The 27,120-nt window shown below is 42.7% G+C and overlaps 3 protein-coding genes across 5 annotated transcripts; 1 reads left to right on the forward strand and 2 right to left on the reverse strand.

The window, feature by feature from the left end:
* Positions 1-9: 9 nt before the first annotated feature.
* LOC134189269 (zinc finger protein 143-like) lies at positions 10-4,261 on the reverse strand. Of its 2 annotated transcripts, none has more exons than XM_062657507.1 (3): positions 3,901-4,261; positions 1,757-2,156; positions 10-1,308 (listed from the first exon to the last, which is right to left on the reverse strand). In XM_062657507.1, the coding sequence occupies exons 1-3, from the start codon at positions 4,141-4,143 to the stop codon at positions 266-268; spliced, it is 1,686 nt and encodes a 561-aa protein (XP_062513491.1). In that variant the 5' UTR covers positions 4,144-4,261; the 3' UTR covers positions 10-265. The 2 variants fall into 2 exon arrangements, with proteins under 2 accessions (XP_062513491.1, XP_062513492.1); XM_062657508.1 differs by having other exon boundaries at positions 3,608-4,039.
* A 442-nt stretch (positions 4,262-4,703) lies between these two features.
* LOC134189268 (uncharacterized) lies at positions 4,704-12,648 on the forward strand. Of its 2 annotated transcripts, XM_062657506.1 has the most exons (7): positions 4,704-4,857; positions 5,522-6,663; positions 7,112-7,240; positions 10,174-10,298; positions 10,495-10,705; positions 11,246-11,527; positions 11,700-12,648. In XM_062657506.1, exons 2-7 carry the CDS (start codon positions 5,527-5,529, stop codon positions 12,450-12,452), a joined length of 2,637 nt encoding a protein of 878 aa, XP_062513490.1. In that variant the 5' UTR covers positions 4,704-4,857; positions 5,522-5,526; the 3' UTR covers positions 12,453-12,648. The 2 variants fall into 2 exon arrangements, with proteins under 2 accessions (XP_062513490.1, XP_062513489.1); XM_062657505.1 differs by lacking the exon at positions 4,704-4,857 and having other exon boundaries at positions 5,182-6,663.
* A 2,310-nt stretch (positions 12,649-14,958) lies between these two features.
* LOC134188943 (kinesin-like protein KIF18A) lies at positions 14,959-26,290 on the reverse strand. The gene is made up of 12 exons (XM_062657157.1): positions 25,457-26,290; positions 24,824-24,943; positions 24,644-24,754; positions 22,138-22,445; positions 21,173-21,248; positions 20,786-20,860; positions 20,598-20,710; positions 20,404-20,509; positions 20,300-20,347; positions 19,866-20,170; positions 18,356-19,594; positions 14,959-15,251 (listed from the first exon to the last, which is right to left on the reverse strand). Exons 1-12 carry the CDS (start codon positions 25,928-25,930, stop codon positions 15,221-15,223), a joined length of 3,006 nt encoding a protein of 1,001 aa, XP_062513141.1. The 5' UTR covers positions 25,931-26,290; the 3' UTR covers positions 14,959-15,220.
* Positions 26,291-27,120: the final 830 nt, after the last annotated feature.

The raw sequence follows: 27,120 nt of genomic DNA on the forward strand, positions 1-27,120 counted from the left end.
ATACACCCTAGGACAGGTGACTCTGTTTACCCATGCATGCATACCCCAAGGAATCATTCAATTGTGACAAACGAGTTAACAACAAGGAGACATGCAGGCATGTTCCACCCTCCCAGCTGTACAAACCACACAAGTCCTAGTAAGTCTTCACAACACCATAAATAAATACAATAATATATATCTCTGTTGTATCTGCATGCTGTCCATGCTGTCAATAAACATTCCTTCCACCTGTTCAACACAATGATCTATCATGCAGTTGCATCTATAAGTCATCTCCACCATCTCCATTCAGCAATTCTTCCCTACTTGCGTCTTCGCTCACTGTCAACTCGAGTGCACCATTTTTCATGGCCACCACCAAGTCAGCATCCGATCCAGAACTGAGCAGCTGATGAGGGTTCAGCGCATCTGAACTCGACAACTGCTGGACTATTGCATCGACTTGCAGCTGAGCTGTTGCATCCAACGAATGCGTCAAATCACGATTTAGTGCATGGACTGGGAATCCGATGGTGTCACTAGTGACGTCATGTGAGTGACTAAAAGAGTGGTGGAATGTTGTCTCATCAGCCGAGGAAAAAATAGAGTTCCCAGGTGCAGAAAAGATGGAATTAGATGACGTCGAAAAGATTGAATTACTGGATGCCGAGAAGATAGAATTTCCAGAGACGGAAGCTATTTGTGGTGTGGGTATCAATGGTGGGATGAAGTCTAAATTGGTCATGGTGGAAATATTGGAAATAGATGGGAATCCAGTACACGTGGGAGAGGACTGTACAATCATGTAGGGGGCAATCGTCGACACTGATGACTGACTGCCTGTATACAAGGCACATTCCTGGGCTCTACACCACGAGACACCCGAGACCGACATGTCAGGCGAGTAGACACACTGGAAGTTGACACCCTGGACATCAGAGAGTGAAGACAACGAGCAGGGCATACCGGTGACATCAATAGTAGCTGGTTTGCCACCCGAAGACAATGAATTTGTGGCATCGTCTGGTTGTTCACTGTCTGATATATCCGGAAGATCAGTGTCATCAATAGGGATGTCTGCGGTTCCCATTACTTCGAGGCTGCTGCCCGGCTCAGGGTCAGTCTGTTGGCTGGCTAATGCTTGTGAGATGGTGAGTTGTATGTGAGGAGGAAGCTCACTGCTGTGGCAGTTGCGTTTGTGAGATGCGAGGGAGGAGACCTGTCGATAGAGCTTGCCGCATTTGTCACAGCGATATGGACGAGAGTCCGAGTGTACGACACGATGCTTGAACCAACTGGAATATTCGGTGAATGTCTTGTTGCAGCCTGATGAGATGACAGCAGTGCAATACACATTGAAACAAACAAAATGCACACGGGCAGACGCATGCACGCACAAATGCATGCACACACACACACACACACACACACACACACACACACATGCACACACACACACACACACACACACACACACACACACACACACACACACACAAAAACAAGCACTCATGCACACACATGCAAGCATGCGCGTGCACACACACACACACACACACACACACACACAAAACACGCACACAAGCACTCATGCACACACATGCAAGCATGCGCGTGCACACACACACACACACACACACACACACACACACACACACACACCGAAACAGCCAAACAAACCAACAAACATACATACTCTTTACTAACTGACACACTCACCCCTGAAATCCCTAACAGAATACAGACAAACAAACACACACAAACATCGAAAGACCTGGGTGATCACACTTGTATGGTTTCACTCCTGTATGGATCCTCTCGTGCGCTTTAAAGTTTGCCGGATTAGCAAACTTCTGTTTGCAACCGGCCACCTTACACACATACGGTCTCTCCCCGGTGTGATGTCTTTCATGAACTCTCAGTGCATTGGACGTTCTAAAACGCTTTCCACACCCATCATGACGACATTCAAATGGTTTGTCTCCCGTATGAGTTCGACTGTGTTTCAATAGATCTGACGACGTTCTGAATGCTTTAGAGCATGACGTGCATTGATAGGGTTTATCGTCTGTGTGGATCCGTTCGTGTGTTTTGAGGGTGTAATTTGTGGCGAATGATCTGGAGCAGTATGAGCAGATGAATGGTTTTTCTCCCGTGTGAATTCTCCGGTGGACCTAAGAAAATACGAGAGTGTGTGTCTGCTTGATACTCATCTCGCGTTCATTCGTACTATTTGTTGATTTGGTCTGATTCTGGGTCTGACTGTGAGTCTGTATGTGGGTTGTGTGTGTGTGTGTGTGTGTGTGTGTGTGTGTGTGTGTGTGTGTGTGTTGTGTGTGTGTGTGTGTGTGTGTGTGTGTGTGTGTGTGTGAGTGTGTGTGTGTGTGGTGTGCATGCGCACCTATATCTATGTCAAAGTAGTGCATCTGTCTAATTGTCTCTGACTGACTGCTCACCTGCTTGTCTGTCTGTCTCTTGCCTGTCTCCCTGTCTCTTGCCTGTCTCCCTGCCCCTACCTACCTGAATCTGCATTATCAGTTTAACACACACTACCACAACGAAACCAAGTACACTTCAATCAACTTAGTGACTACACCTCAACAATGAAAATCCACATGCTACACACATGCTATACATACATGCCAAAACATGAACCCAATGTACTGTAAAACCATTTATTTCTGTGACCTTAAATTACTGCAATTTAAGAATTTAAATATAAACTAATCAATTACTGTAAATTAAATTTAGAATTAAATTAGAATTTGCAGAAATATCATAATCACAGAAATAACTGGTTACACCGTATGTATTTATGTATGTATCTGTATGTACCTATGTATGTAAGTAGGGTTCTAGCATAACAACATTCTGGACACAAAGGAGAAAACTGCCACCGAGAGCAACTATGGCCTGCTTTAAGTGGAAACTTAAACAAAACATTAGACCGGATTGGACTTGTGGGTGGAGGGTACTGCAAGATTTCCATGATTTTTGGACCCCCTGGCATGGGTAGCAGGGCACACTGGAAATTAGTATTGTACTACTTTAGGTCTTGGCTTAATTGGTAATAGTATTGTGTGAATCTTTGTATCATTTCTATTAGAAGTCGTAACAACTCCGAAATAAAACAGAAAAAAAGTAGGGTTCTAGCTAGAACCACTCTTACCATCAAATTAGGTGGAAATCTTACAACATTAATGATGGTCGGTTGTGGGTTGCCTATTTTCTCTGTATAAACAAGGTTGGATAGTGTTCCACCTAATTCTTTTTAAATCCGAGTTATTTTGAGATCGAGGTCATTTAATCCTAAACAAAGAATGTATTGTGTATATTTCCTAACTAACTCTGCTTCAGACTCTGACATCTCTATAGACACCAAAGGAGCACGGCCAAAACAATAATCTAGCCTGTGACTGTTGGCTGCATGCAACCGTTCAATCTGCCCTCACCATTCCCGAGATTGTCAATCCTTGGGCAGTGGATAAGTCTATGCAACCCTAGCTAGAACCCTGTGTATGTAGGTAGGTATATATGTATGTATATGTGTACATATGAAATAAGGTAAAATAAGCACTGTAGGTGTGTACATGCATTTGTGCTTCCAATGCTGCTGACTACCTACAGACATCAGTTTGTTCAAACATGTCCACAAAGAAGCAATAAAAGAGTTGATTGTTTCCAATCGCTCTCCACTCCCAGAGCCATACAACGGGATAACACTCAACCACTGCATCCCAACCCGTCACAACACTCGCCCCTGCTACAACCATATGATACCACCAAATACAATGACTCCATTATCCAATCACAATGCAATGATAGCATCACGTGTATTACAACTTTCAATCCTCAGACCGCAATATCTCATAATACACTCAAGCTTCGACCGTTAGGTAAGCAAACACGGCGAATAACCTTCAAATGGTTGCCGGACATAAACACCTTGCCACACCCACGCTCGTCACATGGAAATGTCTTGTTAGTTGCCTTTGCAGCTTGTTTGGCGCTTTGATTGTTATCGCGTCGACTGCTCGCCACATCATCGACTGCGATTGTTACATCGACTCCCACTGAAGGACCTGCGGTCATCATGATGACGTCACGTGATGTGTCGGAATTCTGCAAACTCTGTTGAAGATCAACATCGAGTGACGTCATTCGCAAAGCAGTGTTTGGTGAGAGTTGTTGCTACAGTGATAAACAGTTTGAATATCCAAGAACGTGTAGCAACAACACGCGAGCCACCCATAGATAGCCCGGATTAGCCAAGAATGGCGTCATCACAAATGGCATATGTGGAATTGAAATTGCAATTGCATGTTTTGTCTCTGTCGTTTTCTGTTTATTATTGACATTGCGGTGTCCGTCTATATTCGGAGCAAACCCACTTCGGATGTATTGCTTACTGAGTAATGTTAGACTCGACTATCGAAACTATAGAATATCCGGGAGTCCTAATAGGCAATCTGTACGCATGCGTACTTTGTAACATTTTGCTATTTTTAATTGATCTTCTAACGTTCAAAGGGTTCAGAGTAATTCATCTTGTTAGCTTGTTCTTAGAACAATGCGTTGTCCACGCATTATGTCATCGTAAGTTGGCCGATGATAAATCAGATCACGCGCGTGCGCGTAGGCGAGTATCTCATTTCCGGTGTGGATGTCAGGTTACCGTACAAACTGATAAGGCGGGGCGTCGGTTGTTGTCTTTTCTCTCTTCATTCTCGCTCTCGGTGTTGAACGACTTAGCAGACCTAACAACACGGTTTCGTTACGAGTAAAAAGCGATGAAGTCAACGTGTGCTGCTAGTTTGTTCGTCTAGACGTCGGTCGAACGTTGATATCACATCCTTTAGATTCTCTTGTTACGAGGTAAGACATGTTCGCCGATTCGGAGCGATTCTAGGTAGGCGGGTTGTTGTGAGTGAAATGGTGGTCGTTGGCGCGCGTTATTGCTGTGAACACGACCCGGTGTAGTTGACTCGTTGGTGAATGACCAACCACTTGTCGCTTCTGATTGGAGCGCTGCGTATGACAGTGCGACTGTGTGTAGCAACATGGTCGTCACTCATGCAGTGAGCTCACGCGCGTGGCAGCCGCTGCTGCTCCGCCAACGCGTCTCCTCAGAGAATTACTGATTGGCTGGACGTTGTGATAGTAGCAGCGAGCGTCGCGTGCCAGGATGTGCAGTCACTGTTGCGTGGCTGTCGTCGGTCGCCATTGCGGCTGAGGAGTTCGCAACGTTTGCGCTTCACACGTCTCGTACTCTTATCTCGTAGTGTCCGTTTCCGTTTGTGCAGTTCGTGTCGCGCTCAAATTGCTTGTCGATCTCTGTTTGCTTTTGTTTGGTTTTCGCGGTCGGCCCTCATTCCAGACTGAGCAAACTTACCGAATTAGACGGCCGTCTAACATCATTCAGTTGCCGTCGTTTCTGCGCTCGTTCCGTCGCTGCAAACGCGTCGCGTCGATCGTCTCGCTCATCGTACTTTCCTTTGTGACTCAATGAAGCAGTCGATAACGATTACTGTGAAACTAGGCCGAATGGAGGAGAAGAAGCCGGGGTCGCGCTTGAAACGGCGCAACGCGATGAGGCGCCCAAAGACGTTCGGTGGTACCAAATTCATGAGCAAGAGCGAGCAGAGCCTGCCGGAGGCCGTTCTGGAGGAGGAGACCGACTCGTGTGCGTCGTCAACGAAGAGCTCGCCAATGCCGTCGCCGATATCTTCCCAGGAAGGAGAGGAGCCTATCTTTGGCGATGTTGAGTGCAATGTTGTTGAGCAGGGAGTGCACACGATACGCCGCTTTTCGTCCTACGACCGTGCCGTTGGATACAGCGTGCGAGAGAAGAGTCTCGAGGCGAGCGGTGATCCATTCCAACGCAGCGTCTCGCTTGAGGAATCTGTGGGGAGAGAATCTCCGAATCAAAAATCGAAGACGACCAAGTCGCCGTTCAGGCTCCTGTGGAAAGGACGTTCGAGATCGAAAGAGACGGATGTGGAGAACAGGAATTTTGACAACGCGGTGAGCGAATGCAAGGCGTCGTCTCCGATTCGATGTATACCAGTGACTAAACGAGCCCGCAATAAGAACGGATCCGTTATGAAGAGACCAGCATCTATAGCCTCGTTTAGGGATGACTCTGTCGTGGAGGAATTTTGTAAGAAAGGTGTTGCGATACCTAAGAGAATGCAGCAGCACAAGAATGTTTCCAATAGTTTGCCCAGACGGATGGCCATGTGTTTTCCTGTATTTCTCAGTGGCAGTGTTGACAATGACAATGCTACTCCTCCTATGTCACGTTCGAGTTCTCCACTCAGAGTCAAGATGTTAAACTCATTGGACTTGAGACATCAGAATGGTGTCATCTCGCAGAATACTGTTGTCCCACAGAATACTGTTGTCCCACAGAGTAGTACTGTTGTCCTTGATATGTCAAGCGACCGACACACTTATGCTCTTCATACATCGAAGTCTGAGCCGGATCTCACAGAGGCTGTTGAGACATCGGGATTGGACGACTCTGTCTTGCCTGACTTGGATGTTGTAACAGAAGTGGATAGTATATTGAAGATGAATGTCGATCATCTAGTGGAGGAGATCACGCTGTTGGATTGTGAAAAATGGAAGAGCATATCGCCGACCGAACTCGAGGACTGTTCTTGGATGAAGAAAGAAAAGGTACAGTAGATTATATATGTAATCTCACATACACTAATACAAAAATATAGTAAAATTTGAAATTTTTGTATTTTGTGCCTAACCGACTGGAGGACAGACAAGTTACAGACATACTGACCTATTGGTTGTCAGCACGTGACCCCAAATCACTGGCACAACCCAGAACACCGATGCCTGCTGTGGAAATGACCGAACATTAACACAAGTAGACTTTTACTGTTAACTCCTGCTGTGCTGTGTCTGCACAAGCTGCTTGACTACGGACTAGACAAGAAACCCGAAAAACAGCGCGCCAGCGCTCTCTTTACCTGCCGACCACAGCGCGCAGTTTGTCATGTCTGTTTCGACCACGGTTGACAAACACACGGTTTTTTATTAGCCATTCTGCAGGCGTGTTTAGTTAGAATGCATTCCGTGGTATTTGCTCACTCGTCTCGCATTGTTTTAGCACAAATTAGCACCGAACGTGATGGAGCTCATTGACTGGTTCAACCGTTTGGCTCTCACGGTAGCGACTCAGGTTCTCAGCGAGGAGAGCGCGTCGGTGCGAGCGCGCATTGTTTCCCGTTTCGTCCAGGTGAGCGGCCGCTCGGTGTTGAGTGTGTGTAGAGTGGGATTGCTAATTAAGTTGATGTGTTGATGTTGTGTTGTTGGAGTGGTGCCCAACTAATTAGTCGTAATCGGTTGTGTCAACGTTGCCTCCTTGTTGTATGCAAAGGTGTGTAGACGGTGTGGGCCAACGCAAATGAGGCCTAAGTGGTGTAAAATGCGGAGAGCGCGATGGAAAGGTGTAGAGACGTTTTGGAACGGATAGAGTGCGGGTTATTGGGTGTGAATGATGTGTGTACGGCGGACGAGAGGAGGGAGGCTGTTAGTTCCGATTGTTGGGCCAAATTGGTTGTGTCTGGTGTTGGTTGTGTGTGAGGTCATAGTGTAAGTGGACTTAGAACTGGTAGGTCAGGGTGCCGGATGGTACAGTGTCGGTAGTGCAGTTGCGTGGTGGCAACTGGAGGCGTTTTCTCAAGTTGATGGAATCCTGCTGTGTGGGCTCTATTTAGATGGCTCCTGCTGTGTTGTCAATTGTTGAATGTTTGTACAGTGCAGTGTAAGCAAATTCCATGCTTGCTTGTGATTAATAGTCATCCACTTTGGCATATTGCGCTTGGTACTACTGACTGTATACTAGTAGGTCTATGTAAATGGTAATGGAGTAGTACGTAGCTATAGATGGGTAGGGAATCTGATCATCTTGGCAAGGATGTCCAATTGTTTGTTCTTCCTGGGGTGAAAGTAGATGGACTGCATGAATATGTATCTGTGAAGCACACTAGGGTGGTTTGGTGTCCATCACTGGCAAAGGCTTTGTTTGTGTAAGTTACAAATTAGAGCACAGTGACAAATTGTGCTGTATTTCTGGATTGATCAGGCAGAGTGGTAGGCGAGTGGACAATGTTTTTCAGAAAAACACAATTGAAGTTGCTGATTGCAAAGAGGTCTATGCCATAACATAGTCTCAAACACTAGCCATTTGAGTCACAATCTGTTGAAAATTAAAGGGCACAAACAGATGCACAAGCTTCTGTCTCTGCCAGGTTTCCTTTTTGTGTGCAGATCGTACAAGTTGCAGATCATCACTTGTATGACCGTCATTTTGTCTCCAGTCTTGTAGTCCATCATCTCTGTGACTTTAACTAAGATATCAATTGCACTGGTGCCATAATATAGTCTTGAACAACAGCCATTTGAGTTGCAATCTGTTACATTACGTTTGATAAATGTATGCCAAACGTATATTTAAACTTCTGTGTCTGTAGGCTTTCATGTGCAGGTCATCACTTGTATGACCATCAGTTGTCTGTCTCTGTCTCAGTCTCAGTCCATCTATATGTCTGTGACTGTCAAATGAATGTTGTCAATTGCACTGGTGCTAGAGATCACTTCTGAGACATTACCTAGATTACTGCGCTACTTACTTTTTCATATGCTGATGAGTCAACCATAGATACCTATATGCAGACATGCCAAGACCTTAGTTTGTGAGAGAGTGAGCATTAAAGTGTGTGTGTGTGTGTGTGTGTGTGTGTGTGTGTGTGTGTGTGTGTGTTAGTTTGTTTGTTTGTTCCTCTGTCTAAGTCAGACTAACCAAGTGAAGTAGCACAACCAGAATTAGAACTCAACCCCAACCCGTGTGTGCCAGCGTAACTTATTGACCATCCTGAAGTGGGTGCAGCACTCAGACATGATTAGTAATCGAGCAACACTAATAGATTCAAAGAACATTGTGAGTTGTTATGGGTTGTATGGTAATTAGTGCCTGATATGATATCACTGCAAGTACCCAGCCATGCAACCAGCTACTGTAGCTAGACATCCCTAAACATCCCTAGTTTGCTGTGAACTTTTTTCTCAATATGTTTATGTAAGGCAGTTACTACCAGGGGGTGATACAGTTTAACAATGTCTCTCACATCTCAACAGACAAAATATCTCTAGGAATGACATTTCACTCTATTTACACTGCATTGCTCATGTGACTAGGTATACTCAAGAAAACCTGAGGAAACATGGCAAAACAAAGAACTTTTACTAACAAAGTAGACGTCCATAATGATGTTTTAACTTAACCAGACATTAGTCAGGCTTTAGGTGCTCTGTTACTAAGTGTCAATTTAATTGAAGCTTATTGAATAGGCATAAGGTGGTAGGTAGTCTACTTGTTTCTTATCACAAATGCGTTCGACTTTTGATAAGCCATGAAGAGTACATGGATTTCGATTTACAAAATCTGGATTCATTTGTAGTAATGTTATATGTAGTGTGTTGTCTGATTTACATACACGAAAATGGGTAATGTATGAATTATTATGAGGTGCAGTCATTGGTTACTCTTATGTGTTGTCGATTACGTTCATATGATGTCATCTTGAGAGGATTGGGACTTGAATATTGAATGTCAACGTCGAACGGTTGTTTGTCGGCGTACACGTGTATTAGGGATTGGTGTACACTAACGATTGGTTTCTTTGCCGTTTGTGTGAAGTTGTGTGAGTTTGTTATTTGTCTGTATGTATCTCGTTTGTTTGTATGTACTCTGTGTATGCACGTACGGATATGTGGACGAGTGTACGTATGCATGTGTGTATGTGTGTGTCCAGCTGTCGTTTGTACAAGTACGTCTTTTGTATAAGTACATCTATTGTTGTTGTGCGTGTTTGTATTTGTCACCATAATATATATGTTTGTCTGGTTTGTTTGTGCCCATTCTCCGTGATTTCTTATGTCCGTGTGTTTGTCTGTCTCATTGTTTGTCGTTTATTTGTTCACACGTGTTGTGTATATGCATGTCCATTAGTCTGTTTCTCTGTGTATCTGTTGTGTTTGCCTTTTCATTTGTTTCTATGTCTGTACGTGTCCTTGTTTGTGTCCTTGTTTGTTTGCCGTGTTGCTGTTTGTGTTACGTGTAGTCATACGTCGTGGCTGTGGTTTGTAACTAATTATTGTCTGTAATAGATTGCCCACAAACTGTGGATAACTCGGAATTTCAATTCACTGAAAGCTGTACTAGCTGGTCTTCAGTGCACGCCAGTGTTCAGACTTCGGAAAACATGGAAGGAAGTATCGTCGAAGAAACGGCGGTAAGCAGAGAGATAATGATTACCAGTGTGTGTGTGTGTGTGTGTGTGTGTGTGTGTGTGTGTGTGTGTGTGTGTGTGTGTGCGTGCGTGCGTGCGTGTGTGTGTGTGCGTGCATGCATGCATGCATGCGTGTATGTGAGTGTGTAAGCGTGTGTGCTTGTTTTTTCTCTAATTGTTATGATTATGTTTTCTCTAGAATTCTTCGTGAACTGACTGAGGTTATGTCTGAAGACGACAACTACAACGTCTATCGTCATGAGCTGGCTCATGCTCTCAAAGGAGAACAGTGTGTAGCTTTCTTGGGAGTCTTTTTGACGGACGTGTGTCAGACATTGTCATATCAGCAAGTGAAACATCAGCGACAGTTGAGCGACGGTGGAGAAAAGACATCAAAGAACATCGAGAAGGTCGGCTTTTGGATCTGAGTTGTGGGAAGATACAAACTAAATAAGCATGCAGACAGATGGAAGGAGAGGCACGCAGACAGACATACAACAGGCTGACACACACACACACACACACACACACACACACACACACACACACACACACACACGAGTCACATAGACAGACACACACACACACACACACACACACACACACACACACACACGAGTCACATAGACACACACACACACACACACACACACACACACACACACACACACACACACACACACACACACACACGAGTCACATAGACACACACACACACACACACACACACACACACGAGTCACATAGACACACACACACACACACACACACACACACACACACACACACACACACACACACACACACACACACACACACACACACAACGGATAGGCAGACACACAAACGGATGGGCAGACACACGAACAGACAGATTACAGGGAGAATGTCTTCATCAGTCTGTTTGTACACAGATATTCCAATCTAACGAGTTTACATGTTTCTATCAGGTTGTGAAACAGCATCGTCGTTGTGTGAGCAGTGAAGTCGGTGCAGGCCATCGCATTCAGACCGACACTATTCCTCTGCACTCGTACTCTCAGAGTCTCGATCGCGGCGACGAGCAATTCTTTCCGCACCGAGTGCGGTCGGTTGATCCGGTTCACCTCATGGACAGTGGAGTCGGCAGTAGCGACAGCGTCGGATCCGAATACGAGAGAGGAGAGTTGACATGCTCTATTACAAGAGTTGGAGGGAACCAACGCGGTAGCCCACCGATACCTGATGAGGAAGTAAGTGTGTGGTGTGTGTGTGTGCGCGCGCGCGTGTGTGGGTGGTGCGTGCGTGTGTGCATCTGCCCGCCTTCCCATCTGTATATCAGTCAATTTGTTTGTTTGTCTGTATGTGTCTTGTCCACCTCCATCTTATTTCATTCCAACTCATTCAATTTTTCTGTTTCCGTAGGTTCGTATTCATCGTGTTCATTCGAGTGAATTTCGACGCGTGCCTTCGACTCCCATCATGTCGAGGTCCAAGATTCAAAACAGCACTTACTTACCATTACCGTCCTCCAACTCGGCCGTCCACATCACGACCGACTGGCGTTACAGCAACCCGTTGAGCGACTACGAACTCTTTCGATACGGAGCACTTCTCGACGTTCGAGCCATCTGGCAACAAACAGAACGACTCGCACTCTCTCGTTTGACATCCCCAGTTCGGTCTCAATCTCCGGTCTCCGGATATCCGAGTTTAGAGCAACAAAACGAGACAAGCAACGGAGACAGGCAACTCCGTCGTGCATCGAACAGCAGCTCGGATGACGAGGTATCAATACTCAACCAACAGGAAATTGATGATAACAAATTTGAATCATCCAGCCCTCCTGTTCTGTTGACCGTTCCTTGTAATACGCAGTCGTCCAAACAGACAACCCACACGTTACTGGAACGAACGAGTTTGATTCAACCTCCTAATCGACTGCAAAGAACCGAAACGACACCCGTGATATCTTCATCGGCGCTCGCAAAGAAAGAACTGCCCAAGAGCATCCGAGATCAACTGTGGACGTATCAGGAGAAGACGTTGCACTTTACACTGCGAAGTCGACGTGACATACGGAGTTTCCTTACTAATGTCAAGTATAACTCGGAGGAGGCAAACTATCGGTTGTCCCTCCGTCGAGAGCCGAGAGATTCGAGCAAGTCGACATCGTGATCTCTGGGACATTGTGTACATACGGCCGTTGTGTGATATGGAGTGGGTTGATATTAAATTACTTGTAAGTACATTTATTTGTTTAAATTGTCTATAACTGTTGCGATGCTCAGAGTATCTGTATACTACTTATTTATTTATAATATTTATGAACAAAGTGTAATTCGTAATAATACACTAAAACTTGCTGATTTCATGATATGGGATTGTGTTGTACGTTCATTGCAAGTCACTACTAATAGGTGACGGATTGATGTGCTGCCAGTCTCTGCATGCCTTACACAGTAATCATAAATATTTAGGTTTTGATTTCTCCTTGAACCCTTCACATACGGGACTTGCACCACTGGTCGACTGATAGGAAGCTTTTCATCCACAGTTAGAGATTCTAACAAAATGAACGAAAATGCACGTGGTATGGTCTGAAGATGAAGTTATTCACAAAACCAGAAATCATCTTGGATGGAGTCGCACAACTTGAGTGCCAATTTTTGCTAATCAGCTGCAGGGGAATCTGTTCAGAGGGGGTCTAATTTCCAAGCTCGTCTAACATTTTGGCAAGATCTTTTGAAAATTGTATGGTGATATGCTGTTCAAAAGATATGGCTGTTACAGATATATAGACGCACAGACACAAATAGACTCACAAACACCACTAACCTGGATCTGCTGTGCTACACAAGTTACACCACAATGTCTGCAAAGTTTTGTGTTACAGTACTGGATGTTGTTAAGATGGAGGCATTTGAAGTTTGGACATACTGTTACATCCTCATAGCTCGTACAGTGATTCCATGTTGTATCTAAGCTTAAGTTGTGCATTCGATTTTTGATTGAAATAAACTGAGACAACGTAAGGTCACATGAATATTGAGAAGTCATGCTACAGATGCCATTGGACAAATGAAATTCTTACCAAACTTTCTTTTAATTAATTTAATATTTTAAAAACATTTATAGTTGGACTGTTTATTGCAAAGTACAATGAGGCAAACGACAATGCGATCATCATGATAATTCCAATGGCAAATGCAACTATGGAGACATGAGACAGGCCATAAAGTTTCTTACTATGGTACACTATATAATCATGCACTATATTGGATCCAAGAAAAAAAAAAGTAGAAAATTTTACACCGGTCAGCACTGAAATTGAGATAAAGAGCCAGAAGTTATTGTGAGCAAAGTGGATTCCATTGTTAAATATGACAAGAAATTCCAACAGTACAGTTGTAATCACGATTTGTGGACTTCATTGACTGCTGTGATTTCAGAACTGAGTTGTAGTGCTGGTAGTCACATTGACAGAGTAAGGCTCAAATAGTTGATTCAAACAATCATGTCTAGTTCAGTTGCTCTGTACATGTGGTGCATATTATTTGCACAAAACTGCTTTGCAATTGGATAAGTCTAATGTACTCAAAGAGGGGGCAATATATATGTGCACATGCGAGGTATACACAGCATACCAACTGGTTGCATTGAATGTAGTATGCCACTGTATACAAACAGAAGCAAATATCCATAGCAAACAGCTATATATAGTACAGTGCTTCGTCCAATCACTAAAACTTATAGATAAATATGGTCAGCCATCCCTAGCTAGTCCGACAACCAATATTCTTGTATCTGACAATATATCAATTTCAATGTCTGACACCCAAACCAGTACCTTACAACAAAGGTTTACATGTAACAATTGTAATAGATTGTACTTGTATTGGACATACCTAGTCTGCATGACATCATAGTGTGAAGTCACTGTCATCGGAATAATAGCTGACTGTACTTCTATTTGTACAAAATAGTGTTGCATCAATAATCGAATTGGTTATCGGTTATTGGCGATATAAGCATATCGGTTTTATATCAAAATAGGTAAATCTTGCGTAGTTGCTCACACCAATAGGTTGCGAATGCATAGTCAGTCCTTAGGGCCACCTAAGTTGCCTGCATGTCGACGAAGAAACCGAGGTCCCCCAATTGAAGCATTTCTAGGTGGCCGCTGACACAAGTTTTGCACACTGCAAGGCTTGAACATTATTGACTATCTATAAACTATCAGACTGTATTATATCATATATCGATATCAATCGGCTCTTTGCTTGGATATTGGTTAACGAGATATCAACCCAAATATCCTTATTGGTGCAACTCTGTAGTACAGAAAGGTTTCTTTGCCACAGGTTAAGTAGAAGTTAACTAATCTACTTTTAGTCTCTTTGAAACATGCACTTGAATTGGCTGTCTTTCAATCATTACGATCTGTAGTAAAACAGGTTTCCTTTGTTGGTAAATACTGTACTACGTGGACTAAAGTCGAGGTCTGCTCATCAAATACTGATGTTATACATCAACTAACAAGCCTATCCGACCAAACTGCATGATCTCAGTCTCATCGCAGTTGAAATATCACAAAAAATAATGAAAAATCAAACAGACAAAGACACAGACACAGAGCACTGGTTCTATGATACGTATTCCATACGTACATAATATGGTTCCTACCTCTTGTACAGTCACTAAATTAGAATACATGTACATGTATGTTACAGCAACATGAAAAGAAAAAGTAAGCTGGAAAAAAGCTAATATGGTTCCAATTCATTGCAGCAAAATCATCATTGTAATTGCCTATATGTAATTAAACCACAACGTGGCAGTAGTATTAGCCATAATGTGAAATTCAGATATTCTATATCAGCAAATTCAAAACAATATGTATCGGTACATGTACAACTCCTGTTGCTAATTCTGATGCTGCTACACTAATTCCAAACGTGCCACTGTGGTTGCAACCTGCAAAAAAGATGACACAATGATGATTGACTCAAACCAAATTGCAAAAGCTACAAAATTGAAATAAATGAGAAAATAATCGAACAGAAAATTTTACTATTTGACATGCAATAGAAAATATTAGAAATTGTTTTGAGGTATTCACTACTAAGGTCTAGAACAAAGTTGCAAGAAAAAGTAGCATTGACTTCGCTTCTTTCAAAATCGCTCTTGACACGCACAAAAAGGAGTAAAAACGAGTACCGTAAATTGTGTGTTGCAATTTTGGCATTTAGACTCGGTGGCTCTACTCTTCTCGTATTTTGTTGCATAAGAAGCACCGTGAATGTGACTACATCTACACCATAATGTCAGTCTCATCTAACACAATTAACTGACAACAGAAAGTTCAAAATGCTGACAGTCACAACGACATTGTGACAAAGACAAGATGGTGGAGCATCAAGCCAGCCACGTCGTGGACATTGTATTAACCTACATTTGCCTATTACATTTAGTGTAATCGATTTAATACAATCCTGGACGTCAAGCCATGCAAAATGCAGTGAAACCTGTAAGACGACAAATCGACTTAATACCGTCGTCCTCCCTCTAGTTAGTAATAATGCATTACTGTTGAATAACACAAAAAGATCACAGTAAGCCGGTGGTCTTATTAGAACACCAACGCCTCCGTTAGTCATCACGATGTTTAAGGGTCAGATTACATCAAATATACTCGACGTAAATAGACCACCAAATCCTGTTTAAGTGGAGTCATTTCGCTGGCTTTCTAGTGTATCATTGACAAAGGTCACTGTCCCAAAACACAGTGAGTCATGTGCTTTGATTATGTTTAAAACATAAGCACAAAAGTTGTTAATGCACAAGACTAAGAGAGAGGGGAAGAACATTGTAAGTTGATTTACAAATAGATTGGAAGATCAATATGACGTGCAATATTGTATATGACACGGAACACTTATGGAAGTTCTTACAAATCCACATATAAATGGTCACAAACAGATGCTGCAATAGGAGTAGGTATGCACATTACAGTATTTCTTTATCATCCCAGTTATTCTGCTCGTGAACTCTACAATTACCCCAATCATTCTTTAGACTGACTTCTATTATTCTCATCGAATCCTCATCAAAACAGCAAACACAAACCACTAAAAGCAATGAGCGCTTGAAGGTGGTTGAAACAGTCATACATACATCATGTGACTGGCTGGCATTGTGTTACCCTAGTGTTCACACCTCGGATAACCAGTGTTATACATGGTATCTCATGGTATCTCATTGTACAGTCTGAAACAGTAAAGAAGCCACTACAAAGTCACTAAGGTTGTTGCTGATCATTGAGTCTATTCCGCCATTGTGAAACGTTGATTTTATTGCTGAATCATTGTGTTGTGCTCGAGCCCCTGTGGCAGTCTCTCAGGGCTGGCGGTGTACTCCAGGTGTTAGGTGGGCCAGATAAGATTCTGCCCACAATAAATAACATCTAATATATTTAATCACATAAACCAATATTTCTGGAAGTTGTCACCAAAAGTCTGTTGGCAGAAGTCACATTTTCAAATGTTGGGTAGGCCATCCCCTGCTCTGCCGGCCCTGCCTCTACACTGTGCACACGTGAAACAGCTATTCTCGATGGACCAGTCAGGGTTCTAGCTAGCCTAACCATGACAAGCCACACTATTGTTTTTGGCTACTCCCCTTTGGTGTTGGTAAAGATTCTGCTTCGATCTCCAGTACTTTCTGATCGAGAGCTTACAAACGTTCTTGTTTACTATTTACATGACCTCAATCTCTAAATAACTCTAATCTCACACAGATCAAGTAAGGCCTACAGCATTTGTGATCGTCACTCATGCATTGCTTGTTTTCCCTGTCAACACTGAGTACATCAACATGACAGCCGGATGGCATCCAACAGTCAAAACACCTTCCCAACATCAATTTGACAGAAAAGGTTCTAGCTAGAACCCTGCCTTCCTGTGTATTTAGCCTATTATCATCATAATAAGACTTCACAGCTGACGTGCTATGACTGACACAAATACTCGTAAGTTGTTTCAACAAAACTGTGTCCAGCTTCTTCACTATAATCAAAAATATTTTATCAATAAACCAATTTAGTAATTTTAATATAACTTGTAGAATCCCATAATTAAATCTTAAAATGCTCTGTAAAAGTCATCACAATGTCAACAATTCCTTTTTTGACAAATGCCCTCAAAAACACTTTCAAACATGTAATCAATATTTGACGACAAAACACACAGATGCCCTCTTCGATCAGATGGTTTAAGACACACGAATCTTTGATATAATAAAATCATTGTGTTAGCGGTTGCAATTGTCAGGGATGATAGCGATTGTATCATTGTGCTGAGACAAAACGTTAAGAAACTGCCTGTAGCTCACACACTAGCATACTTATCTGTAAAAACAATTCAAAGATGGTATCGCAAGCAATGTTTCTTGCTTGTATTTGAGCATCACTCTCCGCAGCCACTTTTCGAATCTAGAGCACCGACTTCAACCCACCTATTATCATAGAATTTGCTTTCTACAATCACTTTCAATAGCTTGTCGTTTCAGTCAAAGGGAAGAGGACAGAGGACAGTGATCAGAACTGCCAGGCAAAAGCTGCATGGCTATATTACAACACAGTATTACAGTACACGTGGCCCAGAATAGCTTGCGTACATACACAAAACAAGCAGCCAACTCATAAAATACTAAACGTATTTAAATCCGCCGAACTTTCTGTTACCACAACCAGAAATCAAGTCAAATTTTGAAAAATACCAACTGTTTGTAACAACAAAAATCTCCTCAATTATCAAAACTACAAAACTTCTTAGAAATGTAAACAAATAGACTGTTTAGGTACACATCAAAGTATAGTAAGATCACAATAACATTTATCAGAAATTACTGCACAAGATGTTATGATGGCAAAATTACCAGCTCAACAGTTAAGACCAAATTAGCCCAACTTCATTACAAATAAAACCTGATTAATAAATAATAAATTAACATACATACAAAATATTGTAATCACATCATTGCACACATGCATCTGTATTGGATACTGATGAATGTCTTACCCTCGTCTTGCGAGATTGCTTGCCGCAATGTTGGCTCTCTTTGATGGATTATGAACAGCTCCGTCGTTAGGTCTTTTCATTCCTCCAACTAGACGTGATCTAGAGTTCACAATGTGTCTGCCTCTACTATTTGTGGGAACATTTTCAGTGTCTTGTGCCTTCTTCTTTACCACCCTTCGTTGAGGAAGTCTCAAGCTGTCTGGCTGTTGGATAGAAAATGGCGACTTTGACTCGACAGGACCCGCCTTTGGAGTGCCACATGAACGCAAAACATCAAAACAAGACGGAGTAGTTGAACTGGTGACACGTGATGGAGTACGAGCTGGAGTGGTTGATCTTGTGACACGCGATGGAATACGAGATGGAGTAGCCGAGCTTACATTCGATCGATTGCTGTAAGTCTTTGGAGTGGGTGGACATACAAGTGGCTTGAAAAGTGATTCGAGAGCAGCAGGATCAGTACTTGTAGCCCAAGCATTAGCATTAGTGCCTTCTTGATTTGAAGCATTTTGTTGAGACATTGCTGCAATATTAATAGGATTGTCAACAGTAAATGTCACTCTCCTTCGCGATCGACGAGGAGTTCGATGACGAGGAGGAGGAGGCAGCAAAACGAGTGACTTCGAACTAGAACTTGGAAATTTAGGCTGAAGTTGGTTAGGCTGAAATTGGTCAGTCAGCTTTGCTTCCTCTCCACCTGACTTCTCTTCAGGAATCTTCTTGGAATGTGTATCCATTACAGCGCATTCGTCGTCTCTGCTTACTGACGATTTGGAAGACGTTGTGCTACCATCTGGCCCCACTTTATTGTTTTCTAATCCAGGTTCAACTTTTTCTGGCTCTTTGCTGATATCAGAGGGAGGCACAGTACCTTGAGTAGGATATACCATTGTGGAAGATTGGAAGTCATTCGTTTGAAATCTGTCATATAGTTGACTACTTGGTTCTTCTGTTGTCTTCCTGACTGACGGTGTGAGTATTCCACTTGTGGTAGCTATAGCTGGCATTTTTGTGTTGAAACGTGAAAATGAATTGTTCGCCTGTAAGACTGTTGCTGGTTGATCACTGACTAAACTTGATATATTGGACTCATCTGCCCAAGCTAATTCCTTTCCACTGACTTCGATGAAGTGAAGGAGGCTTTCGAATTCAGTGTTGAGATGTTTGGGTATGGTGCCGATTACAGACATGAAGTGGTCTGTGACATGTGCAATGTACTTGCAAAGATGGTGAATAAGCCTGGAATGCAATCAACCAAACAATTCACACACACACACACACACACACACACACACACACACACACACACACACACACTTACACATACATGTGCATACACACATGAACACCCACCCACCCAAGTGCACACACATGCACAAGCAATCACACACACACACACACACACACACACACACACACACACACACACACACACACACACACACACACACACACACACACAAACATACATACAAACAACAAACAATTATTAGAGAGGTGAATGACTGACTTCTCTGCATTCTGTGATGACTTGTTCTGCACTTTACAAAACTGTCTGAAGTGTTTCACCTGTCTGCTAAGTATCTCCTTCTCCATCTCCAGTTGGTGATTTCTCACCATCAACTTTCCAACCGTATCACAATCACCAAACTTGCTGCTGTTCCAAGAAAGTGGTCCAAGACCCAGGGATATAACTGCCTGCTTCAGTTGCTGTTCTGACTGTTTCTTGTCTGACAACAGTTTCTTCTGACGATTGGACAGATCAGACTGACAAACACTTACAGCAGATAAAGCAGCAGTCCACTTGTTGATACACTAAAACAAAACGCACCAAACTGCATTGCTGCTGTTAAAGACAAAATGACGTGTGTGTGTGTGTGTGTGTGTGTGTGTGTGTGTGTGTGTGTGTGTGTGTTTCCATGTCCTGCAAGCTCTTCTCTTTACCTGAGCATTCTCCTTTCCAATCGCCTTCATTCTTTGTATATTCCTCTCCTATACACCAACGCATTCAAGACACACACAGATACCCTAACTGTAGCCTAATTTACCTTTCTCTGTCCCTTTGCAATCACATCTCTTTGTGCTGCTTCAATGTCAGTGAGATCCAAACAAACAGAAGTAACAGACTTAAGTGGACAAAGCTCAGTTTCAATCCTAAAAACATACAAGAAGAATAAGATCCAACCAGACTGACACTGTAGTGTGATAATTAATGTAAAAATATACTATAGCACTGACTGACCTTTGAAGACATGATTTGTCAATTGCAGAATTTTCGTTGATATCAGCCACACATGGTACACCTGCAGGAACCGTTTGCAATTGCTGCTGCAGCTTTATCCTTAACTCTTTGTTCTGTTACATCGCAATAACACAAATACATAAAGTTGACATTAAATCTCATGTTCGTGAAGACTTATTTGACTGCACCTCAGCCTGGAGACCTTCAATGATGCTTCGGTATTTACTAACGTGGAGATCAACGTTCACAGTATTAGCAAACAACTAAAATAACAAAACACACAAACCTTATACAAACTCGTCAACAAATCATAATGGATGCAATGTGATTACAAAGTAGTTTCAACGCAACTTTTAGTGCTCATGTAGTAAGAAGTCTGATAAACCTTGTTTTATTCCTCAAAATAACTTTTAAATGTGACACACAGAGATTCAGTGGCATCACCATCTTTCCACAAATTCCCAGCCACCCAAGTGCACACAAGCAAGTTGTTGATGTTAATGCAACAAAGTATAAGAATTTTAAAATATTATCTTGTATTTATCTTTTATCTTTTCGTAGTCATGTTTGCTTACTTTTGACTTAATACTCTTTGCACGTTCAGCATACTTCAGAGTATTGTATGTGTCTTCATAACACATTCTTGATGGGCTGCAAACAAATACAGAATAAAACACTTACTAAATTACTAAATTAAAATAATAGATTTTATTGATCTCAAATATTATGGTTAGTGATTAATCATTAAAGTAACGTTTATAAGTTACCAAAATAAAATATAACTTTTCCTAGCAACTGGAGCGATCTGATAGCGATAAATCCAATCCACATCAAGAGGTATCAATCGCATTCAAATTGCGATTGGTTAAAGTCAATTAGAAATAGTGAGCATTTACCTTCACATACTCTACGAGTGTATTTGGAACATCTAGCCCTCCTCATTCATCTTTGTTCTCTCTTACTTTACGTTGCTGTAAGTTTTGTCTTATCAACACTTTCCATAAGCAAAGAACCCACACGTACACATCAGTCATTAGCCAAGTGATACCGAAAAAGACACGGAGGTATCGTTTTCAAAGCTAACCCGATCGAATCGCGATCCATTCAATGTAGACATGGCTTTACTTTCCTGATTCACCGTTCGATAGGTAATAAGTGTGCGATGATGTGGATGCACTTAGATACAAACACACGCACACGCACACAAGCACACAACTACGAATCCTCTGTACAGCCAACATAATGGGATAAGATTACTACAACACCACCAAAGAGTACTTCCCAGAGTGAGTTTCCAGTATTCAACATTTATAATTTTAAACTTAAGGTCTATTGTCCTGTAAAGAAAATCACCAAGAGCAATCAATAATCATCGAAAAAGAAATCAATTAGTTGAATATAAACAGAACCCAGCCCACTGGAGACGTCTCTTACAAACACATGGCGTATCAGGATATGGCCATGTAATATCCAACCGGCATGGGCGGGAACGTAATGCTGTCAAACCAGACAAGCAACACATTCAAAATGACTGTCTCACCTCACATTGGCCACCATGACTGTGCAGCAGTTTCCTCCAAGTGAGTCCTTCAACAATCTCGTCAACTTGCTGTCTCTGTATGGCACATGAATAGCTTTTCTACTTCCAGTCTTCTGTTCGACTAATGCGTTGATGCAGTTGCCTAGAGCGAGTAGGGATCGATTGATGTTGGCACCCTCTCTTAGACGCATTCCACGATTTGTTGTCATGGTAGCACGTTCTGACCCAGCCAGATCAATGAGAGACAACTTGGCTACTTTGAACTGCATAGACAATCCTGATGTACAAGGCTTTTGTCGAACAATCACCTGAAACATCAACAAGCAATATTTTAAGCAAACACACAATACACAACAAACTTTGAATAAACTATAGTAATTGTTGTGTACAGATTGTGTCACTGTGCATGTTCACTGTCAAACCTAAGCCTTATATTCGATAGACTTGTTTTACTAATATGTGAAGTTGCAATGGTTCTTCATACACGACTCAGGAGCACACCTTGCAATTAAACATCTAGCTGACAAGAACTGTACATGATTGTCTATCATCACAGTTAGGCTGGAGGGTCCAGCTGGTTTGACCCTTTGAAAAAACTGACTACCAGGGGAGACATTTCCTATTCAGACAAATCATCGCCTCTTCATCCTCCAATTAGAGTGCTGCACATGTTTGTGCATCCACAATAGAGATGACTGTTGCTGCCATTGCCTCCCTGCTATTAAAGGTGCCCACTCACTATTCACTGCGTACACGCAGGCACACCCACATAAACTTAGAATGTGGTTCATAGAACGTGGTGCACCCTAAGATGTTTGCTTGCTCTGCTTCACAACTTGAAATCGTGGCACGTTTCATGACATACAGCCTTTATTCCTAGTACAAAGAGAAATGCGAATCGCGTTCTTGTCCACGTACTTGACATTTCGGGAAAGCTAATGACAAGTCTGTTAGGTTCTTTGTTTACACATTTATCATTACCATCTTGAAATGCTTGCTGTTGAACGACAAAGCACTTTCTCGATCATTTTCTTGTTGCACGTGACCCGAAAATGGGTGGAAAACGGAGCATTATCGTACTATCGTGATGTCATCCAAAACTTGGAGCGTGAAAGTAGCCACGTAGAGGTGCCGGGCGCCGCCAGCAATGCTGATCGTGCATAGTTAGCTACTGCCTCGAAGTGCCAGACCCATTTTTGGGTCACGTGCAACAATGAAAAGATTGAGAGAGAAGATTGAGAAATCGTTTGTTGTTCAACAGCAAGCTATCTCAAACTGGTAAATGGTAAATGTGTAGATAAAGACACAATTTCAAGTTTGCGTGGGTGTGTCTGCACGTACATGTGAATTCGTGAGCAGGCACCTTTAAATGTAAATCCACTCTTATATAAGTGAATTGGACATACCAGGTGTCAATATGTGTTACCCAAGGTTACAACAGATCAGTGTTTCTCGGTACCTAGTATTAGCTAGATCTCACCTACAGCAAGGGCTATTCATTTATGAAAGTTGACTAAAACCTGAGCCATTGGCCCAATATGCATGCATCTTGCTGTATGTTCCATCATACCCCTACTGGGCCTAGTAAATGTGCACTGCAGTTAACAACTCATTCACTACATCTAACAAAGCCTTGAGCAACTTGGAATTTGCTTCTGCTGACTATCACTGAAAGTCATGCGCTCATATCAACGTTTGACTACTATTCGTTTAGACTCTTGTACAAGCTAGGTAAGGACACTGCACTGTTGTTGAATAAATAATAGCTAATATCTTTCTTCTGATTATGGACTAGAATTCTAAACAAGCGTAAGATACTGTACACATGACTATCGTGACAAAAATGTACACCCAGAAACAGACACAGTTAGTCTTGCTTATTGCACCTTTAGAAGATAAGAGCTGCTGCTCCTACATCTAACTCATGTCGTATATCATACTACCACTACATAGAACAAAGGAGCCATTCATGTGAAGTCACAATCTGGTCTGCAGCAACAGGCAAGGATAACACCTCAACAACAGCACACATGTCAGCTCATTCATACAAAACCGTGCAAATAACTCCAGACTTTCTCAATTTAGTCAGAAGCAGCTACAACAGTGTCCTATGACTGGTACACATACATGTAGATGTGGTAAGAAAGAAAGATGACTAAGAAACTTGATCATAGCCTACCAGCTTTATAGTAGTAAGTAAAGCACACACTTTACCCTACAATTGCTATCTAAAATGTATGCACTTAATCGGTGTGCAAATGTGACAGAGACAGTACACCATCAAAATACGTGACGTGTACAGTCAGCTTGCTGCTGAACACCAGAGTAACAAGTGACCCACTTTTCACTATAATAGTAGTTTTAGCCACTAGCTAGCTGTTTAACCTAAATGTAAATTTAAAAATGTTCAGAGTGCAGTGTGCCTCTTAATCTTTAGTTAACTACTTGTGAAATGAGTTGATACATACAAGACAAAATTAGCACAACATGAGAGAGTAAAACAGACCTGAAACATAGCATGTGATCGAGATGACTGAGCATTTGCATCGGTTGGATGTTGTGTTCTGTTCTCGTTGCCACGACGCAACATCTCCAGAAGCTCAGCTGCACTCTGAGGCTAAAACAACAACAAAAAATTGTAAGAGTAACTAACCACTAGTCTACAATTCTGGTAATTCAATAATACTTTGTAAAACGAGAGACCCCTGATGCAAACGCCTTTGACAGGATCTTCTCGAACAGCTAATGCTCCTGACGGTTTGAGAAGATCATGAATGGTTTCGTTGTACACTTCAAGGTAACTTACCTGCCACGTGAAATTTAATTTGAGAATATATGTATACAGAAAGGTAAACAAACGTGTACACACACAAACACACACACACACACACACACACACAGCAACACACACACACACACAGCAATACACACACACACAGCAATACACACACACACACACACACACACACACACACACACACAAACACACACACACACACACACACACAGCAACACACACACACACACACACACACGGCAATACACACACACACACACACACACACACACACACACACACACACACACACACACACACACACACACACACACACACACACACACACACACACACAGTAACACAGACAGTAACACACACTTGTATGATTTCACCAGCAGACAAAAACACACAACAAACAGCCAAACAGCACCAATTGATAACATTCATATAAATTTTAATTAACAATTAGGAAGACAAGCAGACTACTACAAAATTCACTCTAGACGTCGCACAAACGAACGAACACTCCAGCATCCAAACCTTCACATCACAACTGATTTCCTCCTGCTTCGAACCAATCAGGTCAAACAACTCCTGAACAGTTCTGAACGTCACTCCAGGCTCTTCGCTGCTGCCCAGCATCGTGTACGTCTTGCCAGCGCCCGTCGCTCCGTACGCAAACACACAACAATTCACTCCGCTCATGACGCGACAAACTACGCCTCCGGTCGTGTCCAAGTAAACCTCTTCTTGAGTCGAGTTGCCTTCGAACACGCGGTCGAATGCGAATCTGACGTCTCTCTGTCTTTTCTTGGACGCCTTGCGAGATTTGATTGGTTGGTGGTTGTCCCGGATAAAACTGTCTTCTTCGTCGATGGGGTCGAAGATGAGGCAGTTGTCGTCGAGGACGCGGATGGCGGGACCATGCAACGAGTCGATTTGCCGTTCCAACTCGTTTTCTGGACGGACGCGGACAACAACACGCACGTTCGCTTGAGAAGCGTCGCCGGACATTCTAGGCGGTGCGATCAGTTCAAAAGTGTCGCGCGGAATTTCTATTGGCTGGTGTCGGAACGTTGATTCCCGTATGCGAAGTCGTTGCGCGCGCTCTGGTCTGGAAGTTCGAGGCTACGCGGCTTGTGACTGTGACTAGAGCAGCCTTTTCTTGTCCTTGTGGCCCCTTGGCCGCTAGCTAGCTCCGGATTCTGTCGTCACCATCTTGGTCATCTTTGGAATAATTGTTGTTATCATTTCTTCTGACTTGCGTGCCTTGTGCCTGATGACTGCAGCTGGCGAGCGTAGAAGAGGCCGGGGTAGGCCAATCTTTGTAGCGTGTCAAGCAGAAGCGCCATGTTTCCTAGTTGTTTAACAGTGTGGTGTGTTGACAACCACATTAATTAACTATTCGTTTGATGGAAAACCATGGCATTCTAGTAATTTGTAGGCTGAAGCCATTTTGAAAAGTGACAGGTGTGAAGCACTGCACATGCCCACCACACTTTCCCGGCCATGGCGGACGTTCGTGCTCTGGAAGTAAAAAGTAAAACATGGGGATTGGTTTTGCGGTGTAATTAATCAAGCCGTCCAAACTTGAGGACCATGCTACGCCAGTGTGTAGAGTCTAGCTTCATATTTGTAGTTTGCAAGTCTCATGTTTCTTTCTATTGTGAGACTCTAGTTACTTGCTTTGCAGTGATATATAATAGTTGGATGTCTAAAATATATGTCAACTACGTCTTCCTGGGGGAGAAACGTTTCGAGTAGTTCCACTGGTCCTACTGTCTGTTCGCCATAAGCGTGAACTCGGAAGTGAGTAATGAAGTAGAGGTCACGCCAGGTGTGCACATTAGAGCACTAAGAGCTGCCCCAGTTGGACCATTGTATACCAATTATCTTAAATGGTTCCAGTTGCTGATCCGTTGGTCTTACAAGATAATTGGATAATAGCCATTGCTCCACCCGTTTGTGTTTGATATGCACAAGTACTATCCTTCCGTTTCGTTTGTAGAAAGGGCTTAGATAATTTGATAAACAGAAATGCCAGACCTAGCGGTTTCTAACGATACCGAGATCATCGCGAAAGTCCACTAAACAGCAGAGATATTGATGATTTTCAAAGTTCACGCTTATGGCGAACAGACAGTAGGGCATTCTAAGGCCAAACTGGTCAGAAGGAAGGTCCTAGTTGGATGAGCTGTCAAAAC

This window comes from Corticium candelabrum, chromosome 13 (assembly GCF_963422355.1).
Source record: "Corticium candelabrum chromosome 13, ooCorCand1.1, whole genome shotgun sequence".
Lineage (NCBI taxonomy): Eukaryota > Metazoa > Porifera > Homoscleromorpha > Homosclerophorida > Plakinidae > Corticium > Corticium candelabrum.